Source organism: Phodopus roborovskii, unplaced genomic scaffold, assembly GCF_943737965.1.
Source record: "Phodopus roborovskii unplaced genomic scaffold, PHOROB, whole genome shotgun sequence".
In the NCBI taxonomy this organism is placed as follows: domain Eukaryota; kingdom Metazoa; phylum Chordata; class Mammalia; order Rodentia; family Cricetidae; genus Phodopus; species Phodopus roborovskii.
In genome coordinates, this window is record NW_026126480.1 from 14084570 (window position 1) to 14111952 (window position 27383).

Here is a 27383-nt window from a genome sequence, read left to right on the forward strand (position 1 = left end):
GATTAAAGGTGTGTGTTACTACCACCTGGCTGATACTGTCTTGTTAACTATTGAATCTCCTGTCAGTAAAGACAGGGCAAGTGGGTAGGACCATCTGTGAATTGGTTGGTTGAGGGATTGGTTCTTCTGTACAGCTCAACAATGTCTAAGTAATTCAAGAAGGGTGGAATTTGACAAAATGGAAGTGGTAGGGTTCCTTGAGTGTGGAGAATGAGGGTGAGAAAGATAAAGATGTAGTCAGAAGCACAGTGGATTGGTTTGGTTAGACAAAGGAACTATGGTAGAAAACCACTGAACTAAAATTTAGTAAGGAAAATGGGGCCCAGGTAACGGAACTGAAATACTGTGTTACTTTATAATTATAAGCTAAATGCGGATAATAACTATGGTCAAGCTATCTAAATTTTTAGTCTTATCTAGAACTATTACTGGCCTTCAGAGACAAAAACAAAACCAACAATAAAAACCAGCCATGTTCCTGGTAGAAATGAGGCCTCTCTGGGCCTCATGTCCCTATCATTTCCCTAGCATTACCTGAATACTGGAAAATGGGCAGCTCAGCAACTGCAGTAGGGGCTGGAGAGATGGCCCAGAGGTTAAGGGTACTTGTTGCTCTTATTGAAGACCAGAATTTGGTTCCAAGTACCTATGTGGGAGATTACAACTATCTGTAACTCCAGTTTTAGGGGATCCAACACCCTTCTGACTGCCACAGGTAGATGCAGAGAAAATATTTATACACATAAAATAAATAAACCTTTTTTTTTTTTTTTTTTTTTTTTTTTAATGATATGCCGCCATTTGGGAGGCAGGAGCAGGAGTCCAACCTGGTCTAAAGAGTGAAACCAAATAAGGGGGGGAAAAAAGGGTGATAGAATCTATTTGCAGATATAAAACCTGCAAATTTCTGGATATCTTTGTCAACGCTCCTCCTTTTTTTTTTTTTTTTTTTTTTTTTTTTGTGTTCTGTTGATTGCTTTGTCAAAGAGGGAAGGAAGAAAATGTTCTCTTTAGAGGAATGTTACCACAACAAAAATCTCATCAGCACAAACTGTTCTAAAATAACACAAAAGCTGTCATCCGCTTTCTGTGCACCCTTGGTGTGAGGTGTTCATTTTCAGCTTGCCTTCGACTACCCCTGTCCTCACTGTAATCTCAGGCCTCTGTGGTCACTTACCACCCAAGTCCCAGAGCAAAAAAGTAGTAAAATGTGTGCACTTCACTTGCTTTAAACGTGTATGAGACAGAGTTGGAGTTTAGGTAGAAATAGCAGGGCTGAGGTAACGGATAGCATAGTGCTGTGGAAAAGTTCTGGTTGCACTGGCTGTCAAAGACCTAAGAGTTTTGAGATCCAAAAGGTATTGTTAATTACCCAAGAACCTCAGTAGAAGTCTGAAGGAAAGTTAAATCCCCATGGAAGCAGGAAGATTGCAAGTTCAAGGCCTTCCTGGGCTTACAGAGTTTAAGTCTAGTCTAGGTAGGTAGTCTAGTGAATGAAAAGTAATAAAGGAGCTTGGGATATATATTTCGGTGGTAGTTTGCTTAGCATGTGTGAAGCCCTAGGTTCCTGTAATCCCAGCACGTGGGAGATGGAGGCAGGAGGATCAAGGTCAAGGTCATCCTTTGCTACATTGGAACTTGGAGGCCAGAGACCAACCTAGGTGATTATGTAAAACTCTGTCCAAAAAAAAAAAAATAATTAAAACATTATAAACACAGGGTCGGTGAGATGCCCAGAAGGTAAAAGTTTATAAAAGTGCTTGACATACAAGTCTGATGACCCAGAAACCCACAGTGGAAGGAGAGAATTGATGCCTGGAAGTTATTCATTGACACACATGCTGTCAATTACCCTTCCAATAATGATGATGATGGTAAATAGAATAAATAAAACCCTTACATTCTAGTTGGATATCTGTTCTGTGCCAGCCACTGATTGAGGGTTTAAGATTCTATTGTGAACAAAACAGATTCCTATTTTCTGGAGCTTGTACTCTAGTGATTTATATATTGAAGGTGATTAAGTGACATTAAAACAATGATTAAATTTAGTAATTTAATAATTCTCCCATTTGTTTTATCAGGATAAAATAATGATTACTGATACTTATCCCAGCATAGTTGTCAGGATTAAATTTAAAAAAAAAAAATACTGACTGTTAAGACTTCTTAGGCTAGTTGGATATGGTATGGTATATCTGTTATTCCAACACTCATGAGACAGAGGCAAGGAAGTCACTGTGCCTTCTAAGTTTGAGGCCAACCTGTCATATACAATGAATTCCAGGCTAAAAAAGAAAAAAAGTTCATATAAAGGCTAGGTGTAGTAATTCATAATTATAATTCCAGCTCTTGGGAGACAGAGACATAAGCATCAGGAGTTCAAGGTCATTCTCAGCTACATAGAAAGTTTGAGGCCAGCTTGGGCTACATGACATCCTGCTTAATATTTATATGTATATATGCATATATATGTATATACACACTCAAACATATATACATATTACATTACTAGTTATTAGGCAAAATGAACATTAAAATCATGAGATTCTACTATAAACCTATCAAGATGGCTAAAATACTTTTTAAAAAATTAAGTGGACAGTATCAAGTGAGCAATAAAGAGCCATCAGAATTCATGCTAACAGGAATGTAAGATGATAAAGCCCTTTTGGTAGTTTGACAGTTTCTTATAAAATTAAACATAACTTGTTATATGTCTCAGTAATTCTCTTTCTAGGTTTTTATTCTATTAGGTAAATTAAAATTTACATCAATACTAAAACTTATATTTGATTTTCTTTGAACAAGGGTGCAAGTGTTACAGCTCTGAAGAGAAAGCTACCCTGGCAGTCAGGAGCCAAGGAATACCACCATCATATGGCACAATAAACCTCACACAAGAGATTCATTGGGAGAGACAGGGTGGCTGCCTCTACTTGGAAGAGAAGCAGCAAAGAGCTGAGCAAGAGGCAGGCTTTATGTAGGTTTCTTGAGTTGGGGCTGAGCTTTTCAGACAGCTCTGGATTAGTGGGATTCTTGGGACAAACTGAGGGATTGGTGGGATTTTGTGGCCTGATCTTGGTTTTGTTTGTTTGATTTCTTTTTCCCTTTTGTAGGGCAGAGCTTAGCTACCTGCCTCTCAAGGGGCTAGTAATGGCCTTTACTGCTGTTAGAATAGTCTGGAGGTGGGGCTTGGCTGCTCATGCCTGGAGGGCCTTACATAGGGTTTGCAATGTAATTCAAATTCAATGACATGGAACTCAAACTTGTGATCCTCCTGCATCTGTCTCCTGAGTGCTGGGATTACAGATGTCTGTCAGCATAAAAAAAAAAAAAAAAAAAAAAAAAAAATGAAGTGTGTTGTATATAATAGGTAAGTCTTAAAGACATTGTGCTGGGTGGAAGAAACCAGTCTAAAAATTATATGTGAGAACTTTGGCCTGTTGGTACATGCCTATGATTCCAGGACTTCTTGGGAGGTAGAGACAGAAGGATTGCTACAAGTTTGAGACCAGTCTCATCTACATAGTAAGTTCATAGTAAGCCAGGGCTATATAGTGAGATCCTATCTCAAAAGTAGAAAAGAAAAAAAAAAAAAATTACAGTGAGTCCAAAGTTTATATGATATTCTGAGAAAGGTAAAACTGTCTAAGGCTATAAAGTGGATCAGTGGCAGCTAGGTGTTATGAATATAGGGTAAGTTTAATACCAAAGGTTAACATTATGGAATTTTAGGGTCCACCCAGGTTGTTAAAGTCATTATACAAGTCTAAATACATATTAAAATTCATAAGGCTGCACATAAACACAAACGCTTCATTTAGTCATGTTAAGTAAAAGATGTTTCCCCTGCATACTTCCAGCCTTATCCAGAGAAGCCCCTCTTTGCAGTGGTGAATGCAGGGATGTCTGTGCTCAGGCACTGATAGTAAGTGATGGCTGAGGGTCAGCCCTACACAGGACATTTATTCCACTCCTCTAAAGCTTGAAGATCTCGTGGAACTGGGGGAGGGGGTGTGAGAGCAAGTAGATCAGAAGAAGGCCTATAAAATGCTGTCTTCTTGGCAGGGCACAACCATTGCAGTCATGACCTCATAGTAGCTATGATTATAGTGGGCCTGAGAGATGACTCCATGGCTAAAGGCTGTATAAACCTAGCAACCTGAATTCTATTCCTGGAACTCAACATAAAGGTGGAGAGGCAAGTTTTATAAATTTGTCCTCTCACCTCCAAACACAAGCTGTGCGTGCTTACAGTGTGGCATTCTACCCCATCTACCCCCACACCCCTGATAATGATGATGATGATGATAAATACTGGGCTTATCAACAGTCATTTGTGGATCAGAGAAGGCCTCATGATCCCTATGCTGGATTATTGGCTGCTGGTGGATTCTGGATGAGAGGCAGTCATTGTTTTGATGTGTACTCACTGAGGAGTCCATCAGGCACCAATGGATAGTTCCAAATCCATGGTCACACAGAAGCTCTTGGTTAAATTCAGTGGGTCTTAAACAAAACAAAACAAACAAAATAAAAAAAAAACTTGAATGTGGGAAAGGAACTTGGTGGGGGTAGGGAGGTGGGAGGGAGATTAGAGTAATGGTTTTCAATAATCAGAATTAATTTCAGGCAGGTATGAAACTGTCTTTGCCAGAGTAGTTGATGGTAAGGAAGTAAGCATAACAGCAAGGGTTACTACTTCTCTAGAAGCTCCCTATCCAAGAAGTCCTGTGATCATATATATGGTCTGGCTTCAATAAAAGATCTGAAGTCTACATTTCTCTGTATGTATCCAGAAGGATAGAGGAGCTTAAACCACAATGACATATTATAATGCTGCTAGAGACATATTGGAGTTTGGCAGAAAAGAAACAGACATCTTAGCCGGCAGTGGTGGTGGCACACACCTTTTATTCCAGGACTTGGAAGTCAGAGGCAGGCAGGTCTCTGAGTTTGAGGCTAGTCTGGTCTACAGACTGGGTTCCAGAACAGAACAGTCAGGGCTGTTTGTTACACAAAGAAACCCTGTCTTGAAAAAAAAAAAAAAAAAAAAAAAAAAAAGAAGAAAGAAAGAAAAGAAAAGAAACAGACATCTTGGGACTATAGAGATGGTTTGATGGTTAAGAGTACTGGTTGCCCTTCCGGAGTATCTGGGTCTGATCGCCAGCACCCATGTGGTGCTCAAAACTCTCTGGATGCTGGATGCTAAAGTTATGGGAGGTGCTGCCAGGTAGAATTTGGGCTAGGGAAGTATCAGCAGCAGCATTTGCACTAATCCAAAGGGCAGGCAGAAATTTGGATTCTTTGGGAAGTAGTATGTGGGAAGAGAAGAGGAGGCTCAGTGCGTTCAGTATGGGCTAATTTGGGTGAGGGAAAGTAGCAGGATTATACATAAAATTACGACTATGATTAATAATAATAATTGATATTCCCCTGCAGGCTTTGTATCTCATTTCCTTGTAGCCAGACAACATTCCCTTTGCCACTGGTCTCTTCCTTACTAACTCTCACTTTTTCTGCTGCCAGTAATCTTCCTAAGCTAGATTTTGGTTTTGTCTCCTGTGTGGTCTCCTCATGCTTGTTCTGACTTCTTGGGCCTAACATCCATCCCTTCAGATCTGGCCTTAGCTGCTATTAGTCTCTATCTAGATAAAGCTACTGCCACTTTGGTCTGGCTCTGCTCTTATTTGTGTCATAAACATTTCAAACTGTGTCCAGACCTTTTCTTAGCAAGTGCTCCTCTCATCCCTTCGTCTGTATCATGTTAGCTGTCCTTTGTTGTTTTGTGTGTTTTGGTGCTGGGGATTATTACATCCATGGACTTTCTATGCCAGACAATTGTTTTACCACTAACCTAAATCCCCAGAACCTAGTTTGGAGTTGGAACCTAATATGCTGTACAGACTATCTCTTACTAACTGTACAATCACATTAGGAAAAGGAGGAAAAAAAGAAAGAAAAAAACCAAACAAAGATTTAGTGCTGATTGAATGCCAGATATTATGTTTGTGGTTTTGTATACATTATATTCTAAAAATAGTTATTCTTGTCAAAGAGCTGGAAAAAAGTAATGGCTTCTAAGTTAAAATTTTTTGGCTTAAGGTCACATAGCTACTAAGTGACAGAGCCAAGTTTTGGAAACAGGCCTACTTGCATCTATTCTTTTTGTTAATAATGTTCTTTCTTTTCCCTCCCTCTCTCCCTCCTCTCTCTCTTCCTTCCTTCCTTCCTTCCTTCCTTCCTTTCTTCCTTTCTTTCTTTCCTTTTCCTTCCTCCCTTTCTGATGATGATAATAACCACAACTTATATAGAGCCCATCCTATGTGCCATGCATTGTATTAGGTGCTTTCTATGCATTAGCCATTTAATCCTTGCACACACTTGGTAAACTACCTACTAGTTGCTAATGAGGAGACTGATAAGGGCTGTAATTTTCAGTTTCTAAAGGGGCAAAGTCAGGTCTATTTTTGTCTCCAGATATGGAGTCTTAACTCTGAAAAGTGTAACACTGCTGCTATTACCACCCTACCACTCCTTCCTCCTCCTCACCTCTTTCTTTCAGATATGGCTATGCTGGGTAGTTTTATGTTGACTTGACACAAGCTAAAGTCATCTGAAAGGAGGAAACTGCAATTGAGAAAACACCTCCATAAGATGTAGCTTTTTTTAAATTAGTGATTGATGGGGGAGGGCCCAGCCCATTGGGAGTGGTGCCATCCCTAGGCTGGTGGTCCTGGGTTCTATAAGAAAGCAGGCTGAGTAAGTCATATTGAGCAAGCAGGTAATCAACACCTCTCTCCATGACCTCTGCATCAGGTCCTGCCTCCAGTATCCTGCCCTGTCTGAGTCCCTGTCCTGACTTCCTCCAATGATGGACTACAAAGTGGAAGTGTAAACTGAATAAACCCTTCCTTCCCCAACTTGCTTTTGGTCATGGTGTATCATCACAACAGTGGAAACCCTAACTAGGACCCTGACCAAAGCCTTTGCATGTTTTCTCTAGCACTTTGTGCTTTCTCCCTGTTTTTCTAGAACTATTCCTGTTTTGCTATGTGGTTACTTGCTGATATTCATTGTTGAACATGCTGACCTATTGTAATGGGAAATAGGATTCCGGGACACAATATAGGCTGATGGATGTTTATTCGGGGAGAAATCACACCAGAAACAGATGGGTACCAAGGGTTCCCGCTCCAAGGATGCCCCCAGATGCTCTCTGTCTCTGACCAGGAAGTAAGAGAACAAGCTGGGGTCTAGGACCTAGACCTAGGCCCCCCCTCCGTCATGTCCACACCTGTCCCCTTGTCCCAATGGGTGTGGTCAGTGGAACAATTAAGACAATCCCTCCCTCCCTCTCTCCCTCCCTTCCTTCTTCCCTCCATCTCTTCTTCCCTCCTGGTTAGAGTATTATTGCTATGAAGAGACACCATGACCATGGCAACTCTTACAAAGGAAAACATTTAATTGGGTCTGACTTACAGTTCAAAGCTTTGGTCCAATATAATTATGGCAGGAAGCATGTGGTGCTGGAGGCAGGTAGATATGGCGCTGGAGAGATACCTGAGGGTTCTACATTTGTATCTGCAGGCAGCAAGAAGAAAGAGTGGCATTGGGCCTGGCTTGAACATTTGAAACCTCAAAGTCCACTCTCAGTGGCATACTTCCTCCAACAAGGCCACATGTCCTAATAGTGCCCATTAGGGACAATTTTCATTTTAACCATAATACTTTCCTTCCTTCAGTCAATCCCCAGTTTCTCTATGAGCTAGAGGTTACTAACTGTATTTAAAGATGATTAAACTGTGAGTAGTTTACCTTTCCTTATTTAATTAAGTTCTTACAACGCTCACACAATTTGGCTGTGGATCATCTGAGTGGTTCATGTTATACTGTATTTGTTCATTTACTATATGCTACCTCTATCCCAAGCATGCTCTTCATAAACCACCATTGTACTCTTTTTATAGATTAACCTGCCTTCTGTTTTGCCTGTAAAATTTTCTCACTAACAAGGCCTAAATCAGGTTTCTGAATCTCAGCATAATTGGTATTTTGGGCTAGATGACTTTGTTATGGGGGCTGTTATAAGATAGTTTTAGCATCCTAGCTCTACATAGCATAGGCCAGTAACAGTCCTTCCTCTATCCCATTTAACTGCCCAAAATATTGACAGTTAAGAATGAAAGTTTACCTGAGGAATAATTATGACTCTGTTGAATACTACTCTGTAACGAGTACGGTTTTTCCGCCTGCTGCCCGGTCTTGTCCTGCTACCACACCACCAGCCCCAAATAACACACAGAGACTCTGTATTTGATACAATGCTGTTGGCCCTGTTACTTGTTTCTTATCGGCTAGCTCTGCCTTTAATTATTAACCCATTTCTATGTATCTTCACATGGCCTTCTCTTACCGGGGAGGCGGCTGGCGTCCAGCTCTCTCCAGACTCTCCATCTTGACTCCTCCTTCCTACTTCCTATTTCCTCCTTGTCTCCTAGTCCCTCCTATCTTCCTTTCCTATTGGCCAACAGTGCTTTATTATTAACCAGTATGAGAAACATATACAGAATGACATCTCCCATCATCTCCTCTTTTCTGTCTAAATAAAAGAAGGGTTTTAACCTTAACATAGCAAAATATATCACACAACAGTTATCAAATAAGAATCACAGTTAACACTATTTAGTCCATTAACATTTAGCAAGATTTGAAGAAAATATTCCATCATCTATTCTATCTTTGTGTGTCTAAAGTAACTTATCTTTAATACTAAGGAAAACTATAACTATAACTATCTGTCTTCAACTCCTTCAAAGACCACAGAAGGATAGTATATAAGCTCTAGAAATGACAGAGACAACTCACTGCCTGGTCACCCAAGGTTCTTTTGTAATCTTCCATCTTCAGCCCATAGGCCATAGTGTGTCTAGCAGACTCTTCAGCAACACAGGAAACTTTAAACTGTCTTCTTGTATTGGCAGTTTGTCAGTCACTTTTCTCTGTGTCCTGCAGACTGTCTCGCAGACTCTTCCATGAAGCAGGAACTCTGTATCAATGTCCATCGTGAATCAGCAGTCACTTTTCTGTGGGTCCTGCATGTCCAGTTTATACAGCATAAAGTCAAACAGTCCAGACAAGAGCAGTATCTTGTCCAAATGGCTAGTCTTGCCATATTGGAAGCAAACGTCATAATGCATTTCTTCGATGTCCATCTTCCTTTCTGGTGCAGGTGGTATTGCCAAGAGCAATTATGTCTCTCTGTCACAAAAACCCTAAACCACTTTAAATGCCATATTCTGTAGGTCTTTGAAAGGTTTGAAGAATTCCTATCCATCTCAAATACATCTCTGTGTATCTTGAAAAACCTAACTAACTTAACTCTAAGCTTTGACTATCATAGGTAATTATCTATAATCTGTACTACATTATATTTCTATATAAACACAATACCTAAACAAGAGGAGAAATACACATCTCACAAAATTGACATTAAATTGTATCAATAAATGAAAATCGATTCCAAAACAAAGTAATCATATCAATACCATAATTCCCTTTTTACCTTTAAAAATAATTGGCTGTGATCATTACCCATTTATAACCAAGTCCATTTAAATGAAACCAAACATTTATAAACAATATTTGGGAATTTGGGCGTCATTCTTTCCAAACTACTTCCTGCTGACAGGGGGCGCTGTCATGGGGGATCATGAGAAGACACAGAAATCTTGGCTGTAGTCTGCAAGGCTGCTTTGTTCAGCTATTTTGAATGTAGGATCACCTGGTCCTCTGTTTCAGGGGGTCTGGCTTGATCAAACCACACAAGTCTGGAAGGAATCCACAGCTTTTTATTTTCTGTGGAAACAAAAATAGAAATCCTTTTCCCCAGTAACTTGTCCTTAAACTTAAATGTTGGAGTCAAAGCATTTTTAAAATATATAAATTTAATTAATCCAGCAGCATTTCCTTTATCAGTTGTTATTTTCTCAGCAGTCAAACAATGTAGAGACAACACAATAGCATACAATAACCAGATTCTCTCTGAGCTTTTCATCTTTACGTGCCTTTATTACTCTGTTTATTTTACTTTTATTTTTTTTTTATTTTTTGACATAGGGTTTCACTGTGTAACTCTTATCTGTCCTGGAATTTACTCTGCATACCAGGTTTACTTTGCAAATCACAGAGATCTGCTTGCCTCTGTCTCCTGAGTGCTGGGATTAAAGGCGTGTGCTACAACACCCAGTTCCTCTTTGTCTCTTTAAAACCATTTTTTTTCATGTCTACGTATATTCTAAAACACACTGTAAACCTTTAGAGGTTTTTCTTAATATGAATCTGTCTTTACTGTAAATCTTTATCTTCGTCTGGCCACAAGTCTTTTATCTGGTAAACAACAACATTGCTAAAATGAAAGTCTTTGTTGTTTCTGCCGAGGTTTATAAAAGTTGGCGGCTGCTATTTTACCGCCAGCACTGAAAGCTGCGCTCACTGCCTTGGTCTGCATGCTGCCGGCTTGAAGATGTGGTCACTGCCATTGCCATCTCTCATACACACCAATAAATTGTTAGCAGAGTTTCTTAAAAGATGTGTGGCTTTTTGTTCCTTATGATGAGTCAGGAACCTTCTCTTAAAGGAGTCCTGCGAATATCTGCTTGTCTCTCGCAAAACAGAGTCCAACCGAGAAAAATGCTGTTACCAAGAAACCTTGATTGTCTCTGTTCTTTTGTTTCTACAACCATTTTTTAACCTTTTGTTAAATTTTAAGTGTCAGTTCTTACTAGCCACGTGGGCGCCATCTGTAACGAGTACGGTTTTTCCGCCTGCTGCCCGGTCTTGTCCTGCTACCACACCACCAGCCCCAAATAACACACAGAGACTCTGTATTTGATACAATGCTGTTGGCCCTGTTACTTGTTTCTTATCGGCTAGCTCTGCCTTTAATTATTAACCCATTTCTATGTATCTTCACATGGCCTTCTCTTACCGGGGAGGCGGCTGGCGTCCAGCTCTCTCCAGACTCTCCATCTTGACTCCTCCTTCCTACTTCCTATTTCCTCCTTGTCTCCTAGTCCCTCCTATCTTCCTTTCCTATTGGCCAACAGTGCTTTATTATTAACCAGTATGAGAAACATATACCGAATGACATCTCCCATCACTACTCCATTAGAGTAATTTTTTTCCCCCAAGAAATCTCCACTAATGTTCGAAGTAACCCTTCCTCTCTCAGGTTCCAGAGAACTTGTTGTACACCTTCCATTTGGCATGTTTTGCGTTTTGTGTTGTTACCAGTTGAGTTCATCCTCATCTGTTCCACAAGAAACTCTGAATTCTATTAGGAGGCAGGAACCATGTATGTTTTTTTAAAAATTTAAATTAGAAACAATCTTATTTTACATATCAATCTCAGTTTCCTCTCCTCCCTTCCTCCCATGCCCCCCCACTGCCATGTATGGGTTTTAAAGAGGGTTTTTTTTTTTGTGGGTAAGAATGTTTTGCCTGCATGTATATATGTACACCACATGTATTCCTGGTACCATGGAAGCCAGAAACAGTCACTGGATGCCATGGATCTGGAGGTACACATTGTTTTGAGCTGCCACTATGGGGTGCTGGGAACAGTGGCCAGGTCCTCTGCAAGAGCAACAAGTATTCTTAACCATTGAGTCATTTCTCTAGTCCTAGTGTGTTTTTTGTTTTTTGTTTTTTTTTTTTTTTTTTTTTTTGAGACAGGATCTATCTATGTAGCCCAGGTCATGAAATGTAGCCTTCCATTCTTGGGCACCTCAGTGTACCCTTCCCTCTCCCACACACCCTCCTTCCTGAGTCCTACTTCCATGCTTTGTGTGTGTTACCCACTCAGTAGGTCCCTGCTCCCCTTGCAAGATGGGTGGGTGGTTATTTACTGGAGCATGAGCAACTTATCAGTGACTACACTATCCCAAAGTAACCATCAACTGTCAGTGCTACTTCAGGGAGGATTGGGTCTTGTGGCCTCCTCCAGCCACGATGAAATGGAGATATGTCCAATATTGTACAAGTCTTGTGCAGGTAACTCAAATGCTGTGAATTTATAAGTGGAACAGCTGACATGTCCAGAAGAGGTCTATTTGCAGATCTCTCTACCTGTCAACTTTTACTTTCTTTCCTCCTCTTCTCTACAATGACCTTGGTAGGATCGATACAGATGTCCTATTTAGGGCTGAGCACGCCACTGTAGCTTCTTCTCAGTTAAGAGTCTCTGCATTAATCATTGAGTGCTGGGGTAAGAAGCTTCTCTGACGCTTCTTGCTGCCTCCGCTGGTCGGGCATGGTGTTGGGTGCCGGCCCACCTCGCCTGACTCGAGGTGCTCAGAAGAAAGGTGGCAGTAATGCTAACACTGGCTAGCAAGCTGAAGCAGGATGATGGTCTCAAAGGATCCCGGACATCAGCCTCCACATCTGACTCCACTCGGAGGGTTTCTGTGAGAGACAAGTTGCTTGTTAAAGAGGTTGCAGAACTTGAAGCTAATTTACCCTTTATTTGTAAAGTACATTTTCCTGATCCAAACAAGCTTCATTGCTTTCAGCTGACTGTAAGCCCAGATGAGGGTTACTACCAGGGTGGAAAATTTCAGTTTGAAAACGAAGTTCCTGATGCCTACAACATGGTGCCTCCCAAGGTGAAATGCTTGACTAAAATCTGGCACCCCAACATCACAGAAACAGGGGAAATATGTCTAAGTTTACTAAGAGAACATTCGATTGATGGCACTGGCTGGGCTCCCACTAGGACATTGAAGGATGTTGTTTGGGGGTTAAACTCATTATTTACTGATCTTTTGAATTTTGATGATCCACTGAATATTGAAGCTGCTGAACATCATTTATGAGACAAGGAGGATTTCCGGGACAAAGTGGATGAATACATCAAACGCTATGCCAGATGATAAGAGGAGAGATTGCAGGTCTGAGGACTGTCACAGTTGTCTCTGATGTGAAACAGCTCGAGGTAGCCCTCCTCCCCATCCTCATACTCCCTGTCAGCCCCTTGGGATTGTCCCAGTCTTGCGACCATGTTGTCCTGAAGAAGACCATCCTCCTGACTACACAATACAGCAAGAAAATATGTCTGGACCTCGAGAGCATTGTCTGCTTCCCTTAAAATGTTTACTGAAACTCCACTGTCTAGGCTGTGGGATTCCTCCGAAGTTTTAATGAACTCATCATTGAGGATAGCGCTTGCTTCCCTTCCCCCCAACAAAATCGGTGTCCTGCACAAGTGATGTAATGACATGTTCGGTGTGACTGGCAGATTGGCAATAAGAAACCCGCTATAAACTGTGATTGGATGCACATTCTCTTAGCTTCTTCCACGAATGTTGGCCCTGCCTAGATGTGAAGCTTCCCAGAATGCATAGTCATTCACTGTAAAAAAAAAAAAAAAAAAAAAAAAAAAAAAAAAAAGAAGCTTCTCTGACAAAGGCTGAGGGTATTAGCACAAGTTTCTGATAGATACATATTGGTTGATGGAGTAAGTTTTTAAACTTAGTTTGAAGACACTTTTCTTATTTTGTCACTTTTGTTTTAGTTTTGATATTGTATTTTGAGATAAGGTCTCATGTAACCCAGACTGGCCTTGAACTCCTGGCCTTCTACTTCCTAAGGGCTAGAAGCATCTTTCTGCTTTTCTGTTTTCCTGATTTCTAACTCCTACACATATCCAATTGCAGTCCCTCTCTTATTTCTTATCTCATGGAGCAAGCTGGTGCCTTGCTATTTATCCCGGCAAAGTATGAATTGAATTTTGATTAGGCCTTTGAAACAAGTGATGATCATCATAATAATAATCTTCAGGGAAACCTGATTCTTAGGTCAAGGAAATGTTCTATCCTCATCTTTCCCCCATCCCATGGGGCAGTTAGGGTATGACTCTGTAGCCCAGGTTAGCCTTGAACTCTAGATAACCCTTAGCCTCCCAAATGCTAGAATTACAAACATGTGTTAAATCCGGTGTGTGTGTGTGTGTGTGTGTGTGTGTGTGTGTGTGTGCGTGTGTGCGCGCACAGCATGTTGCACAAGCATGCTTGCGCGATATTCTTTAGTTAGCATTCAAAGTAATGTGTTTTACTGCAATATTTTTATATATGTGCATACACAAATACTTTGTTCTTATTTTCCTTTTATGGCTTTTTTTCTATCAACCCTGCTATAAAACAAGTTCTCCATAATGTAGATCTGGCTTGCCTGAAACTTATATAGACCAGGCTGGCCTTGAACTATTTGCTTGAGTCATAGCATCTGGTTCATAGTCAGCTTATAGCTTGAAATTTTGTATTAGTTTTTTGCCAGCTGTCTTTGACAAGGCTTCACATGGCCCTCCATAAAAGTTAAGATGGAGAAATGGATTCAGGTCTCTGTGGGTGAAAGGGAATTACCATTTGGTCTCTCATAGTTTCTTTGACAGTTTTGGAAGCAGAAATGTAGAACTGCTAAAACAGTCAGCCTTCATTTTGTGAGTTTCTTAAACGTTAAGGACATTGATGTCACATTTTGTAGCTCAGGCTGTCCTGGAACTCATTATGTAGCCTTTGTTGACCTCAGACTTATGGCAGTCTTTCTGCCTTAGCCTACCAAGTGCTGGGATTATAGGCATGAATCACCAAAATATTTAGGCTTTAGAAAGAGAATCTTACCATGTGCCTCAGGCTATCCTTGTTGTATAGCCTAGATTCTCATACTGAAGGCCCCCTGCCTCATCTTCTAAGTGCTGGGATTGCAGGTATACACCATTATATCTGGTTTTATTCTTTAGGAAGTGGCAGTTCACAGTGTTGCTTTGGTTGCCCCAAATTAGTTTCAAGTCAGCCTCATGTTTCAGTCTCTTGAGAAGGTGGAACTTATGGGCATATGCTACCAAGCCTGGCTTAGATACTGACTTGCAATTTTTTTTTTTAATTACCAGTTGTATGTGTGAGTGGTGTATGTGTGCTCACACTTGAGTACCATGGCTCACATGCAGAGATCAGAGGACAACTTGCAGAAATTAGTTCTCTCCTTCTCCTATGTGGGTCCTGGGGATCAAACTCAGGTTTGGTGGCAAGTGCCACCACTGACCTAGATACTGACTTTTTAAAAGTTTAAGCTTGAGCTAGGCATGGTGGTAATGCTGGCTTGTTTTGTGTCAACTTGATACAATCTAGACTCATTTTGAAAGAGGGGACCTCAATGAGAATATGCTCCCACCAGAATGGCCTGTGATGCATTTTTTTGATTGATGATTTATGTAGGATGGCCAGCTTACTGTAAATGGTGCCACCCCTGAGCTGGTGGTCCTAGGTCCTATAAGAAAGCAGGCTGAGTAAGCCTTGAGGAGTAAGCAACCTGGTAAACGTGATTCCTCTGTGGCCTCTGTATCAGCTCCTACTGCTAGTTTATTGCCCTCTTTGAGTTCCTGCCCTGACTTACCTCAATGATGGAGTGTGATTCGAAACTATAGTTGAAATAAACCCTTTCTTTCCCAAGATGCTTTTGGTCATGGTATTTTATCAAAACAATAGAAACTCTGAAGACTAACACCTTTTGTACTAGCAGTTGAGAGGCAGAGGTTAGGTGGATTTCTGTGAGGCCAGAATAGTTTGCATATTGAGTTCCAGGCCAGACAGGGATACATATTGAGACCTTTTCTAAAAACAAAACAAAACCCAAATCTGAGTATGACCTTTAGAGTTTGGCCTGAGTGAATTTTTAGCTGTTAAGGCCAAATATTCCTCACTTATGAAATTGAAATGAAGATGATATATTTTTTTGCTAATGACAAGCCCTAGGGATAGTTAGGCAGAGGTGTAAGTGGTCTGTAACAAAAACACTAGTTTGTTTTGAGACTAAATGTAGTCCTGGCTGGCCTGGAACTCACTAGATAGCCAAGCTGGCCTTGAACTTGCATTGATTCCCTCAACTGTCTCCTGAGTTGAGTACTGGGATTATGTCTATTGACATGAGAACAGTTTAGGGCCAGAGTGCTGGTATTCACTGAGAACTATGGGAGTATTAGGAAGAATCAGGTGTGGTGATCTAGTATGTGCTGTAGAGGAAAAGATACATTGTCAGTTGGCACTCAAGCAAGGGTCCCAGTTGGCAGACACATGGAGCTAAACATTTCAGAGGGTAGGCATGCTTTACAATCTGTCTTAGTGACTTGCCAGATCCAGGATGAGGCAGCAGCTCCCCCAGATGGTGTCCCTCATGCTTCCAGGAAAATCAGAAGGTGGCTTGCTTTGACAGACAGGGAAATTCTTTCTCACTAAGCAGGCTGTTGTTTTCCTTTCTCCTTTCTTTGTTGTAGAGTTTGCTTTGTCTCTTCTGGATGGCAATCCTGCTGATGACGGGTTTTCTGTCTGGATGTGTATTAGTGTTCTGTGTTTCTTTTCATTTGTACATATATCATTTTGTGCTTGTGTGGGTATGTGTCTTACTGCATTTAGATGTGTCAGTGTCTAGCAAAAAGCATAGGAAGAAGAGCAAACACTGAGCTAGAGAAACCTGGTCAGTGATCAAAAGGTTAGGGGTAAAGAGTTATGCCTACAGTATGTGCAGCCTGGAGGTAAAATTGAAGCCCCAAAGTTGCTTAATATAAGCAAAATCTGGGCTCTACCAGGTTGTAGGCAGATTTCTAGGGTTGAAGAGTGGTGAAGCCAACACAAAGAAAAACAAAAACAAAACAAAATACAACAACCCTGTTTTAGGTATTAACCCTGCTTTTGATTCTTCCTGAGAACTTGCCAGCTAGCTCACAAGCCCAATTTCCCTTTAGCTCTAACTAGTTTTTGTCTGTTTGTTTATTTGAGCAGGTCTCTCTGCACGTATTTATGTCTTTATGTATATCATGTGCCATGTGAGTCACAAATATTAGGAAGAATTGACTTCCAATGTAATGTCTGCTTCACTTGAGGATTAACGAATGACCCTCTCTATTTGTTTTTGTTTTGTTCTCTCCTCATTTCCTCACTCTCCTGTCTTACTTCTTCAAATATTTAGTGTCTGCTCTGAGCTGGATGGTGAATGTACAAAGACCAGTTAAGCAGACACACTTCCTTCCTGGGAAGATTTTGTAGATTACTGATGGGCATGATGACACAGGCCAGTAATTCCAGCATTTGGAAGGTTGAAATTGGATAGCAGCAGTTCAAGGCTACTTTCAGCTACATAGTGACCAGGTTATGTGTTGAGAGATTGAGGCCAGTAAAGGTAAACACATTTGTTGCCAAGCCTGATGACCTGAATTTGATCCCTGGGACCCACATGATGGAAAGAAGAACTAACTTCCCCAAGCATGATGTGGTGCATGGATGCATGTACACACACACACACACACACACACACACACACACACACACACACACACACACACCTATGTAAAGTGTAATAAAAGTTCATTTATGTAAGCAGATGAACTCAACATGTTTTGGGAAAAGAGAAGAAGGAAAATTCAATGAGTTTTAAATGTAGGAAGCCAAAACCGTGGCTAATTTGGGAGACAAGAGCAGGAAGATACCTAGAGAAGTTTCTTTACTCCTCAGTCAGGGAGACCAGTAATAGATATTATCAGTGAGTGGTATGAAGCTCAGAAAAGGTACGTGGGTATAAAGGATCCTGTGTACATTGGAGCCATGCACATAGTGCAGTACAGTGCAGTGCAGTAGCAGTGTTATCCAGTTTCTGTTCATTTCCTTTCAGTGCCTAATAGCCACAGGCCTTCTATATGCACCTTACATTTGCCATGTGGACAAGGACAACTTCTGATTCTACCATCTCTACCTTCCAAGTGCTGGGGTTACTGGTGTGTGCCCTTAGTTGGTACAACATTGTCTCATATGTTCCCATATTTTCTTTAACTATGGTCTTATATTAAAAAATGTATAGAAGGTTTGGTTTTTTTTAGATAGTGATACTATTGAAGAGGGATTGAATGATGAGGGAACTTACTTCATCATTGGGCTTAACCTGCTGAGTTAATAGCTGAATGGAAAGGAGATCTTGAGTTAGAGGAAGGAAATCACTAAGGGCCTGCTTTTGAGAGTTATTCCTTGTCTCTAAGACCAGTCCTCTTTTGCTATTTTTTAACCATCATGTGCGAGTAGCTTTTCTTCCTCTTTCTGTTGTGATGTTTCTACCTTGCCAGAGGCCTAAAAACAGTAGATCCAGTTAACCATAGATTGAAACCCCTGAAACCAGGAGCCAAAATAAATACTTCCTACCTTAGACTGGTTTTCAAGTAATTGCCACAGTAATGGGAGGGTGAGTAACACACATGATTTCTTCTAGTATTGAACATGTTTATAATGGCTACTATGGTATCATTCCTATTAAATTTGACATCTGGTCACTCTTAAAGGGAGTTCTGTTGCTTGCATATTTTCTGTTGTGTGGTTATACTTTTCATATGTCTTATAGAGTATTTCTGTAAGGACACATGATAGCAACTTTGGGTACTATACCAATCTCTCTGGAGCTTATTATTTGCTTGTTTACTTGTTTAATGACTGACTAGGTTATTTTAGTAGTCTTTCTCTATGTTATTCCTAATTTCACTCCTTAGAAAGTACAGCCTTACACATGTACACAGTCATTTTTGGGTGGTAACAGATGTGACAGAGCTGTTTTTGACATCTCTTTTCCTGCCACACCCAGTTTTTAAGCTCCATCGATTGTAAACTTATTGCTCTCTTATGTGCTCAGTTCCCAAATAAATACACAGAGACTTATTCTTAGTTATGAATGCCTGGCCATTGTTTCTAGCTAGCTTTTCTTAAATTATTCTGTCTACCTTTTGTCTTTGGGCTTTTTATTTTTCTCTATACTATATTCCTTTCTTTCATTCTTGTTTCATGACTGGTTGTGTGGCTGGGTGGCTGGCCTCTAGCATCCTTTCTCCTTCTCTCTCTTTCTCTTTTTTCCTATTTTTCTCGGTCTTCCTCCTATTTCTCTCTGCCTGGCAGCTCTGACTATTTCTCTCTCCTGCCTAGCTATTGGCCATTCAGCTCTTTATTAGACCAATAAGGTATTTTAGACAGACAAAGTAACACAGCTTTACAGAGCTAAACAAATTCAACATAAAAGAATACAACACATCTTTAACTAATATTCCATAACACTCTTATTTTCAAAACTGTCTTGGGGCATAAATTACTTAACAGGCTGATACTATCATATTAGAACTCCTTTGAAGGAATGGTTTCTGAGGTTATTGTTTGAGATTTGTGCTTACTACTGGAAAAGTTCTTTCCAGCTGCTTTTCCCCCAGTTCTCTCCAGTAAACTCTCTGATCTTTAATTTGTCCTGCCAAAATAGGTTTTGTTTTCTCTTGTTTCAACTTTTTTAGTTCAACTGTGTTATAAGAACTTTAAATGAAAGTTCCATAAGCGAATAATTCATAAGCTTTTTAAATATATATGTATTGGTGTTGGGATTGAACCCAGGGCCTTGTACCTGAATGCAGGTATTCTACCACTGAGCCATGTGCATGGACCCTATAAATTTTAAATTATGAACTAATTTGTGTAGAACTTTGAAATCTAATACTTTCACCTACCCCAAGTATGAATTATCTTTGTTCGTTGTAGCCTTGCTATATATATGATACCCACTTGTTAGTGTTTGAATTGTCAGATACATTGAATGGTATTGTAGTACTGTGTCTTATTTTACTTAATAGAAGCCCCTAAATGGAAAGAGTAGCAATGCTGGCAAATTGGACATGCCAAAGAAAGGCCATAAAGTGATTCCTTGTCAGAGAAAAGGTGAAAGTTTCACTTAATGTGAAAAGGAAAAAAAAAGTATGGTGGAGTTTTTAAACAGTAAGAATCAATCTATCTGTGAAACTGAAGAAGAGAAAATAAATTTGTGTTAGTTTTGCAGTTATACCTCAAATTGCAAAAGTTATGACCACAGTGCATCATGTTAAAATGGAGAAAACATTAAACTTATCATTGGTGTATTTATATGGGGAAAAATGTACTCCACAGGATTTGGTATTATCCACCATTTAACACTCTGTTTGTGTGGGGTGGGTTGGGGATGGGGGTGAGGGTGGAGTGGGAGGTGGGCTTGGAATACATTCACTGTAGATAAGAGAGGGCTGCTCTTCAGAAATATCATTTCTCCAGATATCATTTACCACAATTTATACTGTCTACATAGCATCTTCAGTCTTGAAGTTACAGAACTTTTAAAACCTGACTTTCTTCCAAGTAGGGCCTTTGAGCCAAGATTCTAGAGCTATAGGTGAGTCATGCTTTTCTTTAAATAATGTTTTCCCTTTAGGAGGTACGTTCTTAGCAGAGGGACATCAGTAGCCTCAGATCTCCTTGGTTTGTCTGCCCAAAGTGTAATTGTCATCTTATTAGTTATGAAAATGATAGTTGAAGTCCAGTATCCTCATTGATACTGCATCATGTCAGCAGATTCCTTTAGGTAGGATGGTCATTTTTACTATATTAATTCTTGTAATCCATGAGCATGGAAGATCTTTATATTTTCTGATAACTTCTTCAATTTCTTTCTTCAGTGTCTTAAAGTTTTTAATCATATTACGTCTTTCACTTGCTTGGTTCGAGTTACCCCAAGATATTTTATATTATTTGAGGCTATTGTGAAATGTGTGTTTCCTCGATTTATTTCTCAGTTTGTTTGCCTTTTGTATAGAGGTCTACTGATTTATGTTACTTAATTTTTTTGTATCCAGCTACTTTTTTGAAAGTGTTTATCAGCTGTAGGACTTTCCTGGTGGAATTTTTAGGGTCACTCATATATATTATCATATCATCTGCAAATAAAGCTACTTAGGCTTCTTTTCTTGTTTGTATTCCCTTGATCTTCTTCAGTTGTCTTATTGCTCTAGCTAAGATTTCAGATACTATATCGAATAGGTATTAAATAGACAACTTTATCTTGTTCCTGATTTTAGTGGAATTGCTTTGAATTTCTCTCCATTTAAGTTGATGTTGGGCTTGCTGTCTACTGCCTTTATTATATTGAAGTATGTCCCTTGTGTCCCTAATCTCTCCAAGGCTTTCATCATGAAGGGGTGTTGGATTTTGTCAAAGATCATTTCTGCATCTAATGAGATGATCTTGTGGGTTTTGCCTTTCAGTTTGTTTATGTGATAGATTGCATTTATTGATTTATGTATGTTGAACCATCCCTGCATCTCTGGGAAGAAGCCTACTTGATCATAGTGGATTATCTTTTTGGTATGTTCTTGGATTTGGTTTGCAAGTATTTTATTGAGAATCTTTGCATCTAAATTTACTAGGAAAATTGGTCTGTAATTCTCTTTCTTTGTTGGATCTTTATGTGGTTTGGTTGTCAGGGTAACTGTGGTCTCATAAAAAGAATACTTGAAGAGTTTTGTCATTAACTCTTCTTTAAGAGTGGTATAATTCTGCACTAAAACCACCTGCCCCTGGGCTTTTTTGTTTTTGTTTTGTTTTGTTTGTTTGTTTGGGAGAGTTTTAATGACTGCTTCTATTTCACTAGGGGTTATAGGTCTGTTTTATTGCTTATTTGACCTTGCTTAAACTTTGGAAGAGGTGTGCATCAAGAAAATTATCCATTTCTTTTAGATTCTTCCAATTTAGTTAATTACAGGTTTTTAAAATATGTTCTTAAGATTATCTGGGTTTCCTCAGTGTTTGTTGTTAACTTCCCCTTTTCGTTCCTGTTTTGTTAATTTCATTATTTTCTCTGTCTTTTAGTTAATTTTGATAGGAATTGTCAACCTTACTGATTTTCTCAAAGAGCCAAGTCTTTGTTTCACTGATTCTTTATGTTTTTTTTGTTTCTATTTTATTGACTTCAGTCCTGAGTTTATTTCTTGCTGTCTACTCCTTTGGAGTGTGATGTCTTCCTTTTTCTAGAGCTTTCAGGTGTATTGTTAAGTTGCTAATATGAGATCTCCCCAATTTTTTTAATGCTTGCACTTAGTGCTTATGAATTTGCACCTCTGGATGAGGTGGAAATCTGCAATTACCTTACCTGTTCTCCTAGCCTGAGTGGCCTAGTGGTTCCCAGAAAATCTCTTCCTCTGCCTTACTGGAGACTTGATCCATTTAGCTTTTCATGGTACTGAGCTACAAGTGCCTTCTATCCCAGCAGTTTTTATAAATGCCATGTCTTTCATTCAGGCATTAGTAGCCAAACTGACACAGTTTAGCTTCTGAGATCAAAGGAGATTGAGTATGTCCATGGTGGTATGGGCATAGATTGCAAATATCCTTTTTGATGCATTCGGTACAGTGCTGTATATTCATCCTGTTGACCCCAATTAAGAAGATGATCTTTTCTCTCTAAGGAAATTCATTCTAATTAGTGATCTATTTTTGTTCTTCTGTCATAAAACAAAGGTCACCAAACAGTAGTCCTTGACCGTTTTGGATACTTTGGTCCTAATAGTTTTCGAGACTGGAGATGTTAGAGTAATCCAGTCTTTGCTGTTCTGTCCTGGTGCCTGGAAAGCTGCAACTTTAGATGTTGACTTTAGGATTTGACCTGTATCATGTACCTAATATTATGGTATAGCATCAAGCTTAATTCCATGACAAGAGCTGCCCTTTATCTTCACCCACTGTGTACTTTTATTGTGCTGGTGTTGGAAATAAAGGGAAAAAGAGATGTTGTTGCTGCTTTGGAAGAAGTTTCCTAGTGACAGGGATCTGGGAATCAGTTGACGTTGCTATATTAATTTAACAGCATGAATCACAAACGAGGAAGACCCAAGTTAGCTTTATTCATGTTTAGGATGACCACTGATATGTAACCTGGATCTAATCAGATAACTAGGTGTGGCCATGAAAAGGTGGGGAGTGAGGGACTGGCATGTACAAATCATTGGATTGATGAAAATGTTGGTACTTTCAGAGAATCGGAATTTATTGCCATCAGGAATAGGAGAAAGAAGCAGTTGATACTCTAATAACTCCAAGTAGGGCTCAGACCAAAGAAGGTTTTGCAAAAGGTCTGTCTAGTTTCAATTTAAAGTGGAGTTAGTTTGAAAAGAATCCCAGAATAGAACAAAAGGAATCTTTGAAGTTAGTAGACAGTTGTGTCTCTTCTTAATTTTCTTCATTGATTATCTTCCAGCACATTGGCTTTTGTTACTAGGCACTGAGGAAATATCTTCTACTAGATCCTCTATGGGACTCTTTTAGATATGAGGGATCTGCATTATTATAATAGTGGTTCCCAGGTTCCCAGGATTGTACATTCTTAGTTATCTTATCCTTAAAAGATCCCCCTCCCCACACACCCCTAACACACATTTTGTTTCAGGTATTTTTCTAAGCTGTTATCACAAATTAACTCATTTATAAGTAAGTGGTTTATGTAGGAGGGTATTATTGTTACCCATATTTTGCAGGTGATATACACAATGCATTGTAAGTAAGTGGTAGACCCACAATTTAAACCAAGGCAGCCAGCTTTAGAAGCAAGGTCTAATTTGAAGTCCAGCAAGTATAACTCTCTTAATGGCTAAGACGTCTGTCCAGCATTCTGTGTGTTGTAGGATAAAATCAAATAAGAGACAGCCTTTCAGTTATTTAGTAACTGGATACCTTGCTCTGTGCCAGGGCTATGCTTGTAGATGGGTATAAGTATTCTAGGGAATTTGCAAGGTAAGTGAATAAAAAGATAAATGATGAATACAGTATTTTTGAGTTGCTTAAGGAAAATAGGAAGGGGCTAATTAAATTATAGTGTTGTGGGAGTACTGTCATGTGTACTTGAGAACTAAGGGAACAAATAACCAAGGGGGCATTCAATTAACTTACCTAGAAGTTAGAAGTATGGAAAACTGCACAGAGGCAGTGACTTTAACAGGCATAGTATTTTAATAGAATAACACATTTCATGTGGAGCGTGTTATGGAAAGGCTTGGAGCTATGAATGTGCATGTTATGCTCAAGGGTCTGAAATAGCTTGATATTTCTAGAGGGCGTTAGTCACTTTTTCTTGAAATAGACAGAAAATAAATATTTTAGGGTGTACCAGCCATAAAGATTCTGTAGAAACTACTCAGTTTTTTTTTTCTTTTCTTTTTTATTTATTTTTTGAGATAGTGTCTCACTATGTAGTCCTGGTTATTCCAAAACTTGCTATGTAGACCAGGCAAAACTTGCTATGTGGACCAGGTTGACCTTGAACTCAGAGGGATCTGCCTGCCTCTGCTCCTGAATTCTGAGATTAAAGGCACTTGCCATCACACCTGGTTTCAGTTCTACTTTTGTAGTATGAAATTAGCTATAGATACTGTGTCAGTGAATTAGCTGGCTTTTCTGGTAAAATTTTCTGGTAAAAAAAATTCTGGGGATGTGGCTCAGCTGCTAGAGGCATGCTGGCTCAGCATGCACAAAGCTCTGGGTTTGATCCCCGGCATCACATGTACTGGACCTGGTGGTGGTAAATGCTTATGATCCCAGCACTCTGGAATCAGGATCAGAAATTCAAGATCATATATATATATATATATATATATATATATATATATATATATATAAAATTTGAGGCCAGCTTAGGATACATACTAAAACAAAAACAACCTCAAATGAAAAAATTATATGTAAATAAAGAAATTATAAACTTATTGTAGCTTATTATAGCTGTAATGTCATGACCCCTGGTCTGGCAAGGAGGGAGAGTATGAAGGGATGTCAGTGCCAGTCTATGAAACCAGGGCTTTATCTATTAAATAATGAGGAGCCATGGGATTTTAAGTGGAGGAATTGGTTTAGTTAGATTTGTGTTTCATAAAGGTCATTCTAGTAGTTTTTGTTTTGTTTTGAGACAGGGTCTTATATAGCCCAGGATGACCTTGACTGCTAATCCTGACAACCCAAGTATTGAAATTATATTTGTATACCACCGTGGGGTCCCCTTTTTCCTCATGGTCCATTGGCCACCAGTCCATGAGGACAAAGGGGCAGAAGCAACTGTTGAGAGCCTTGGATGGCCTGTTACCACAGTGGAATAGCTTTCCAGGAGACAGCTTTAGTGTGACAGCTCAACTTTATTTCAGAGTGAGGGGAGATATAGGATTGTGGTGGTAGCTGAGGCAAACCCTCATTTGCATTAGGTGGCACACTTCTATCATATAGCTGGAATAATGGCAGCACAGCCCTATGAAAATAGCTAGAGCATGCTACTTAATTACCATGTGGGCAGCAGGGGAAGAGCGTTTGCAGGGAACTATGTCCAGGGTTATCCTTGAGATAAGTCAGGCATATGGGCTTAGAGACATCTCTAGATAAGGCTAGGTAGAAAGCAGGAAGCCTCCTGGGGAAAGTCCTTCATATTGTGCTGAGCCCAGGGAGAGTTGCTAAGCTGTGGTAGATTGCAACCTCTGATCAACATGTCCTCCCAGCAAATACTGAGATTATATTTGTGCACAACTGTACCTTTCTTCATTATAGTACTTAAACTAGCAGAAGACCTAGATGTATAAAGGTGAGTGAGAAATGACTGTTCTTGATGGACAGTGGTGGCACATGCCTTTAATCCCAGCACTCAGTAGGTAGAGGCTATAGAGAGTTCCAAATCTGAGTTCCAGGACAGCCAAGACACAGAGAAACCCTGTCTCAAAAAACCTAAAAGGGATGGGGCAGGGGTGGGGTGGGGTGGGGTAGAAATGACTATCTACTCCTAATCTTTTAGCAATAGCTGGTGAATGTCACCATGGACAATTATTTCATCCTGTCCTAATACTTGGTGTAAATGGTACCTGGAGGTTTGACAACTAAAATGAAAGTCCTTAAGCTCAATGTGGTGGCACTTTTGTAATTCCAGTACTGAGAATGCTGAAACAGTAGGGCCGCATGTTTATGGCTAGCCTGCACTACATACCAAATCCCTGCATTGAAAAACAAACAACAAACTAGGCATTGTGGTGCATGCCTGTAATCTCAACACTTGAAGGGGGAAGCAAGAGGATCAGGAGTTCAACAGTAACCTCAAAATACAAATAACAAAAACAAAAAAGTGAGTCATTGCTAGATACTTATGGTACAGAGAAGAGCTGAGAAATGTGAGGTTTAAATGGTTTGCAGGAGGAGACTTTAGAGGTGCTGTGTTTGTGAAACATAGCAGACATGCAGTGAGAATCAAGGTTGAGTAATAGAGGAAGGAGGCAGTGGAACTAAGTGGTGCCCTTGGAGAGATGCTCAGATCCCTGCACCTGAAGATGTGCTGCTCTTCTGGCTTTAAGTGAGTCCTGTCCCTGAGGGAGCTAGCTGGACCTGTGCCAAGGAATCTGGAGCTGTGTTTTCCTTCTTCTCTGCTACCACCCACAGGACTTCACTACTGCCTGGGATCAGCTTTGTGCTACCTCATGGAAGAGCACTTTCCTGAGCTCATAGAGCTAAATATACCTAGTGACAGCTGGTGCTTTGGCACTTAGGCGAACTACTGAGCTGTCATTCTAGCCAATGCTACATTCCCCATGGTAAGACAAAACTTTTAGGGCACCTCCTTGGACCATCTTGAGAGAGGACTTGAAACAGTAAATCCTTGTTTTGAGAGCCAAAAAGTAACCTGATTTTTTGTTACTGCTTTTAAACATTATTCTAATTAAGACCAGCTATTTACTGGGTATATGACAATATTTAGAGTAAATATGGTTAATGCTTATCTAAAATATAGTGGCTATGTTATGTATACCTGCCTAGCCCAGAACTGGAACTCAGTATGTACACAAAGCTGGTCTCAAACTTTGCAGTAATCTTACTGCCTTTGCCTCTTTGCATACTAGGATTGCAAGCATACACTACAATATTAATAATGGGATTAAAGTTGTGTGCCACCATGCCTGGCCAAAGGTAAGGTGAATGTTTACTCCTGACTTCTGTAAACACATGTGCCCATATGTTGTGTGATATTTTGTTTGTGTTCTGACAAATAAAGCTTGCCTGGAAATCAGAGGGCAGAGCTGGTCACTAGTTAATCATAGAAACCAGGGGTGGTGGCTCACACCTTTAATCCCAGCACTCAGGAGGTAGAGAGAGGAAGTGATAAGGCAGGCCAGAGACAGGATCTGAACCCTTTTAGGTCAGAGAATTTAGAGCAATAAGAAGTCTCTGGTGGCTACTACTCTCTCAATCTTTCAGCTTTTACACCAATATCTGACTCCGGGTTTTTATTGATTAAGAATAATTACCCATATGTGCATGTGTACACATGGATACAAAAACATACTAAACATTTTTTTAAAATGTTAACTCTTCTTTGTTCCCTTTTACAGCTTGTTGAATTCACTGTCAATTTTTTTCTATAATTAAAAAAGAAAAGCAGTACAAGGAAAGAATTCTAGCCTATCTATTTTTTTCATATGAAACATATAACAAAGCAAA

The 27383-nt window shown here is 39.8% G+C and overlaps 2 protein-coding genes across 6 annotated transcripts in view; both read left to right on the forward strand.

Moving 5' to 3' along the window:
* Stim1 (stromal interaction molecule 1) overlaps positions 1 to 27383 on the forward strand; it is a 167832-nt gene that overhangs the window by 91677 nt on the left and 48772 nt on the right. The window lies entirely within an intron of this gene.
* LOC127228014 (NEDD8-conjugating enzyme UBE2F-like) lies at positions 12378 to 13332 on the forward strand. Its single transcript, XM_051192450.1, has one exon. It carries the CDS (start codon positions 12378 to 12380, stop codon positions 12876 to 12878), a length of 501 nt encoding a protein of 166 aa, XP_051048407.1. The 3' UTR covers positions 12879 to 13332.

What these genes read in the sequence shown, in the direction of transcription:
- LOC127228014 (XM_051192450.1), top strand. Translation starts at nt 12,378, where the DNA reads ATGCTAACACTGGCTAGCAAGCTGAAGCAGGATGATGGTCTCAAAGGA.